This window comes from Electrophorus electricus, chromosome 10, assembly GCF_013358815.1.
Source record: "Electrophorus electricus isolate fEleEle1 chromosome 10, fEleEle1.pri, whole genome shotgun sequence".
In the NCBI taxonomy this organism is placed as follows: Eukaryota; Metazoa; Chordata; class Actinopteri; order Gymnotiformes; family Gymnotidae; genus Electrophorus; species Electrophorus electricus.
The window spans coordinates 7,904,785-7,911,875 of NC_049544.1; the positions used below are offsets into that span (position 1 = coordinate 7,904,785).

General features: G+C 36.6%; 1 protein-coding gene across 1 annotated transcript; it reads right to left on the minus strand.

Annotated features, from left to right (window-relative positions):
* Nucleotides 1–360: 360 nt before the first annotated feature.
* Nucleotides 361–4,929, minus strand: cmtm8b (CKLF-like MARVEL transmembrane domain containing 8b). Its single transcript, XM_027023210.2, has 4 exons — nt 4,705–4,929; nt 3,461–3,634; nt 3,162–3,281; nt 361–2,603 (listed from the first exon to the last, which is right to left on the minus strand). Exons 1-4 carry the CDS (start codon nt 4,855–4,857, stop codon nt 2,517–2,519), a joined length of 534 nt encoding a protein of 177 aa, XP_026879011.1. The 5' UTR covers nt 4,858–4,929; the 3' UTR covers nt 361–2,516.
* Nucleotides 4,930–7,091: the final 2,162 nt, after the last annotated feature.

The window sequence follows — 7,091 nt, forward strand, 5'->3', positions numbered from 1 at the left end:
TTTCCTTTGGGATCAGTAAAGTTCTTGTCTATCTACTTGTTTTATAGCAGTTATTAAAAACATACAACCATAATAAAAAGTTTAGGATTTTGTCTGGTCTTGTTGGCAGTGCTGAGTGAGCTGTATCATGTCCAAGGAAGTGTAGATCAGTAGTTTTTGATAAACCATATTGTGGTAGGCAACACTGTGCACCTCCCTGCAGCTGTAAATTAGCTTTAAAGCAATGCTTATTTCATATTGTATGTAGTCATTAATAGTCATTAATGCTTGATTTGTGCATTGTGTTGATTCAGCTTGGTCACATCTATTTCTTGTTTGTGAAGGTGTGAGTGTTACAAATCACAAGGATAGGAGAGTATCCAAATGCAAGGTGTAGTTTAATACACAGCAGATGCACAGAAAAACAGTCCCCAAAACACAAAAACAGAAAACAGGCAAAAGGTAAATAAATTAATCAATAAATAAATACTGGAGTTCAGAACAACAGGCAGTAGTACAAAATCAGAAGGCACAAATGGTCAATGGACAAAAAATGATCAAGGCAAACAATTTTTGACAAAGAGAGTGAGGATGACCTGTCAGAGATGCTGGGCTGGACAATCTGGACCACTGTGGGGATGTGACAGTAAGGACAGTCTTTGTGAGTGTCTACATTTTTGGTTAACCTACCCATTTCCCCCATTAAGTGTATTCTAGTTCTGTTTATTGTGTTTGCTCAATAAAGTGTGTGTTAATGAGCAGAAATGATGTCTTTCAAGCCTTTTGCATGATGATTTTCCTCTCATATGTTGGTGTTTGTTTGTTGCTCTGCAAGTTTTATTGCAGGTATTTGGTTCTCTGTCTGGAGAGCATTGTGTTCCAGCCAACAGGTCAGCAGCAATATGCTCTGAGAGTGGAGCTCACAGATGGGGAGGGACAGCAAGCCACTTTGCTCTATATCAGGTTCCAGCTAGTCAGTGAGAAACACAACTACAGGTAAAAAAAAAAAAAAAACTACGACTACTGGGACCAACACATACCAGTTGTGCATGAAAGTGTGGTGCTGGTATTGTGTAGGAGGCCACTATGGACATTGTCTAGGGAATGTTAGTATTGAAGTGTTTCCCTCAAACTCTGCTCCAGATTTCTACTCCACCATTACAAGCCCATCTTTCTGGTTCTACATGTCTCTTTGCTGAGGCATGCTTGTTTCATCAGTCTGGGACAGTTTTTATTTTGCCTTTAAATCATCCCTCCTTTTGTTGTGCTTTGTTGCTTTTATAAAGGTTGGTGATTTGATGCTTGTGGGCCATTGAATCTGAATAGTAGCTATTACTTCTAATGGCAAAACACTGTCAAATATATTGGCATCAAATAGCACCATTTTAAATGATCCAACTACTCCCTGCATGCCACAACCATGATGATTTTACCTGTAGACATCTGAGGCAGCAGGACCACACATCAACCAATGACTATTCATTATTACTTATCCAAGAAACTCATGGCTTGGAATGGTGATACTGCAACTTGTTTTGCAGTAAGGAACTACAGAGTAAGGATGCCTTTACTGATGATTGCCTGTTAAATTAGTTTTACAAAGACTGTGTAAAACCTTTTTGGAGGAGAAAGAAATAATGTGTTCTCATCTGCTTCCTTTGCAATGGAAATGCATACAACTGGATTAGGACAGCACATGGCCCTGCTGGGGCTGAGCTGCAGTTTCCTATATACACTACACTGGGAACTTTACTATTTATGGGATTATGTAGGATGTTGCATAGAGTCAGTGTTTGTTTGTTTTTAAGTTTTCTTTATTTCTTTAAACTATTTTGATTGATAAATACCATTTGTTTTCTTTCTTTTGTTTTGGTATAGACTGAGCTATATGTCTTACTTCCTTCTCAGTCTTCCTAATCTCATTAGACTTATAAAGGCCTGATGTATAAAAAAGAACAGACATAAAATTCATGTCAAGACACCACTGGCTGGCATTGCTCAATATATTTTCTTCAAGACTGTGGATAACTATTTGTGGTTATTATTCACTGTGATTATACCTTTTCTCATTTTGAAATACTTCATTTAGAGATGGTACACTGTATCACTTTAAAATATCAGTATACATAATACACAACCAGCATACTCTCTCTTTCACTCACACCCACACACACACACACACACACACACACACACACACACACACACCCATTTATATATATAGATGTTATATACATCCCATTTTCAACACAGCTGTGCCATTTACAAAAATAGAGTACTATTATTAAAATCGTAAGAAAATTTGCATCTAAAGTGAAAAACAATTGAAAATCTATCAGTCTCTGAACAAAAACCGTGAAATTCTTCACACTTGACAAACTGCACAAGAATGTGGATGTCCTGGATTCTTGCATAAGGTTTATACGATTACAGTTGTAAAGAGACATAAAAAAATATTAAAAAAGAAAGTTACTCTTTGCAAATGAGACTGCAAATGGACTCGTAGTCACTGCATTTGTTCCCCAAGAATATTTGGTTTAGGCATCATCACTTTTGGATCTCCAGGATTTGTAGCATAAATATGCATTTACTGCATAACAAAGCACCACCAAGAATGCAAACACCTGAAAAAAAGAGAAAGTTGTTTTTAATTCAGTTATTGTTATATTCATTTGAAGGAAGCTGTGTAAGGAATCAGCATTTTCTGATTAGAAAGAAGTGTAAGAACAATATGTACAACTACATGCATAATCATTAGCAGAAAAATGACATGTATAAAATGTTTTTATATCCTTGTGTGTAGACCTACATTTCTGCATAACTGGTCCTAAACATTAAACATTACCTTAACCCCAACCTCTAATGCGTTGACCTTGATCTTTAACCTGTTCCAAACTCAAACCTTCACTTTCATCTTAACCTCAATTACAGATAAAAATAGTTATTTCTATTTCTTGTGGGATCAGGATAACTTTTACAATGAATGTTTTTTGCATGATGCTATTCACAAATACGCACACACAGGCACACACACGTCATCTCTTGTAGTTTCTCACATCTAACTTTATCTGTGAAAGCATTAGGAAAGAAAAGAAGGAGAATATTTTACAGTAAATGTGGCCATTGTGTTCAAGTGTGGAAATATAACTTGTGCTGAATAAGTGAAGTGACCCTCCTCTTACCGTGGAAGCCATCCAGCTAGTGTAGTAATAGCGCCCCCTAATGGCAGATGTTACAGATGCAGCATTAATCACTGCAGCTGTCATGTAAAGAACAGTGGCACTGCTGTTGAAGCACAGTCCCTGTGGACAGCAGTAAAGTGGAACATTGCAGTTAAAGCTTCATCAACATTTTAGTTTCTGCTAAATTCTTTTCAATGGCTAAAAATAAGAGCTGAGTTCCACGGCATGGATGCTGACCAAACCCTTTTCCTGGAGTATACAGCCATATGTCTCTTGTTATTTGATGTGAAACTACTTACAAGAAGTGTCCATGGGACTTGGGGCATCTTTACATGGGTTGTGGTCAGGTACAGTAGAAGGTGGCAGACAGTTAGCACCCAGCAAACCACTGACACAAACATTACCCAGCCCAGTGCAGGGACACGAACATACTCGGTCCCACCTAGAAGAGTCCACACCAGGAGGCCACATACCTGGTGAGAAACATGAACAGAATAATATATTACAATAAATAAATAAATAAATCTGATCCTCATATGTGAAATACATGGTGTATTGTGTGTGGTGTATTAAAGTACATTTGTGCAATTACAATAATAAGATACACTTATTCTTGAAATAATTAATGGTATGAAGGAAAAAAATCACAAATATTTAACAAGATCAGTTCGCGCAGATCTAGTTTTGTTATTCACTATGAACTGTGTGAATTCTTAGTAATAAGTCCTAAGTGATAAGTTTCTGTATTACACTATATACACACGGCCTTTCTTCCTGTTATAAGAAACAAAAGAATTTGTCCCTGAAAGCTTGGTGTCACAGGAAAAGCTGTCAGATAGACCTAGCTGGAGATTAAACCAAGTCAACACTTGGATGTGATTCAGAATGGATTGTGGAAGGAAAACGAACAATAAGGGAGAGAGGAAGAGTCTGTTTGCCAAGCTGTTCTGGTTTGTTCTCTTCCTGTCATCTGTGGAATCTAGATACCCCTCCTTTTCATTAAATCCAAGTTGGAAACTTGATTTGGTACAGATTGAACTAATTCTGTTATCCAGTCTTAAATAACCAAGTGTGCTAAAATGCTTACTGCCATTAAAAAGGCCTACACTTTCTATGTCTGTAACTATAATACATAAACACAATGATTATATACAGTTTTTGATTTCTTTGTCAGTTTCAGTATTTGCAAGACAAGGGCAAAGCCAGTGAGTTGTCACTTTAGCCAGACTACTTCTAATTGTGGCCTCGTTTAATGCCATTTAAAATATATATATCACAGCAGATTATTTTTGTCATTGCGATTGTTGCTACGTTTATTATCGCAACAAATAAATAAATAACAAGGAAAAGTCAATCACAAATCACGTGACAGTTCAAATAGTCCACATACCTGACCTACTGTCTAGCCCTACGTACGGAGACTCATTACACAGATTAGTTCAGTTTGCTTATCTTGTTAACATGTTTATTAATTGCAAGACACATTTCTTTTACAAACTGGCTACGCTGCCTGCAAGGCTAAACATTCACAAAATGTACTTACTATTTCTCCAAGCATAAGCACTCCTGACGGAGAACAAACAAAATTCTTGTCATAAGACAGAGAAGAACGTGATAGGCCTAAACTGTCCAAGTTCGAACTTTTACTCGTCCTGTTTACTCTGTTAAGTGTGCTGGCCTCCGGGTCTTCCTCCATTGTAATCGACTGATACAGTGCGTATGTGTCTGATGGGGTATTATGCTTGTGATGATGGCTATGGGTGGAAGTTATCCTTTTGCGGACTTCAGGACTAGCGCCCCCTATCGCAAACCAAATCGAAACTATCGGAGAAAGTGGTTGCAGATCCACATAAACGTTCCACCATCAACACAGCGTACAATTCTTTTCATCTAACGAAGAGACGTGCGTCCTCCGTCGACGAATGTGGTAAGACATTGTTTAGTCCATTTAAAGCTGGCATTGAGTCTAAACCATAAAATAGCATCAAAAAGACAAAACGAGACTTAAACTTGAGAATCTAAAGCCGAAAAGACGTTTTTTTCCTGCGCGGCTTTTATAAGCCGTCGTCATTCTTTCACTTGTGAGAAAATACATTTACCACAAGGGGGCAGCAAATCATTACCACTAATCTCTCCGAAACCGAACTCACTTCGTCTCAAATAGCCATAATCCTGTTGCATTAGAACGCGACATGGGACTATAGCATGCTGAAATAGAGAAGAATAAATGTTATTATATTTAGTACATTTAGTCAAATATGCAGGTTAGATATTAGTGCATCTTTTATTGTCATATAGCTAAGTAGCCTATTCAATTTAACTAGGTGATTTTTAAATATAAAATATATTAACTAATACTTTTTGTTCTATTGTTCCTTAATCTTTATATTGTATTACTTTCTCTCCAGATAACAATTTTTATCTGATTCAACTGTTAAAAATAAAACAGGATAAAAAAAACTCCCGCTTACGAAAAGGCTATTATCAGACGCCACAATGGTGTATAATTTGATGAGACATAATTGTACATAAAAGATAGAGAACGATATTGTTCTACATAATTATACTGTTTTGTGGTCTGGACAGTATAGTGGTGTACGGAGTGTCGAGATACAAAATTGATAACGTCGTATTATGCTATTAGAATGTTTTAATTTGCACTCTACTCACATAACTATCAACTAACTACGACAGTTTCCGTTTCTTCTGTTAGAAAACAAAGTTTATGAATATTTTACACATTAGCATTTCTTCACGTAAATGTAAGATGTATTTCTATGTGTTCAATCTGCTTATTTCACACACACACACACACACACACACACACACACACACACACACACACATATATCATTTTAATTTAAGGGCCTTCCCCCTGTTATACCATATACCCATGCCTGTTCATTTTCATCTAATGAACACACGTAATTTGTACACTCATCTTCTCTTGGACAGGTTTTCCGTGTAGTCTGAGTTGGAGACCAACAGTCCACTACGTTTCTCCATTACAGTCTTTAAAACTATGTTTCACTTTGTGGCTCTGTATTTATGAGAAAACAAGCCACAAATACTCTTGCATGGTTGACTAGCTCTGCACAGCCATTACAATGTAATAGACATGAAGAGAGTGGCATGAGTTATTAAATTAATTGCTTTTGCCTTTTACAAATCATCTAGTTAAGGGAAAAAGCAAGTTTTGTGGGAAGAATTACTGCAGAAATAAAACTGCATAAAAGAAAATGTAAATTGATGTAGGAAATTAGTATTAGGAAATTACAAATGTGTGTATTAATAATGACAACAAAATTGTTAAGAAATGGAAAACATTATGGTTTCATCACTTTATTTCTGTTTGGACCATTGTTGACAAATATAACCTGTGGAACAATGTGAGCCCTCCAGAATAAGATGTTTGTGTCTCGTTGCCCTTCATGCACCCTGCTGGTCTGGTGTTCACAGCTTACTAATAACAGTTCACAGCGGTTGCCTTGTTCTCATTTGTAAAGGCTTCTAATGAATGCATTGTTGCATAAAATGTAATTAAGTCATCCAGTTATGAACACGTGCTGTGACACCAGTCTAGGGACATAGTCTGTTTAGCATGTGCAAGTTACACTTTCAGTGAATGATGTCAAATATACAATTCATATTGTAAATAAATCTTCTAAATACTGCTCTTTAGCACGTAGAAAAATTGACTCGCCACAAGTAACTGAAGCAGAAATTGACTAATTCTCACATATTGATGTAGTGTTATTGGCTTTTATAGACCTCTTTAATCAGGGACTGTTTTTGCAAAGGTTTGATTGCTTCCACTGAAGATTCTGTCACTTATACAACAAGAGAACATCTACTGGAGTAATGAGTGAATAGCAAGGTCATACATTCAGTGTCATATACTACTTCCTTTCTGCAGTGTTATTGTACCTT

Excerpts from the sequence above, each read along its gene's own strand:
- cmtm8b (XM_027023210.2), bottom strand. The coding sequence starts at position 4,857 with ATGGAGGAAGACCCGGAGGCCAGCACACTTAACAGAGTAAACAGGACG. Across the intron at positions 3,635-4,704 it reads TGCTTATGCTTGGAGAAATA|GTATGTGGCCTCCTGGTGTG; the intron begins GTAAGTACATTT and ends GTTTCTCACCAG. Across the intron at positions 3,282-3,460 it reads AAGTCCCATGGACACTTCTT|GGACTGTGCTTCAACAGCAG; the intron begins GTAAGTAGTTTC and ends TGCTGTCCACAG.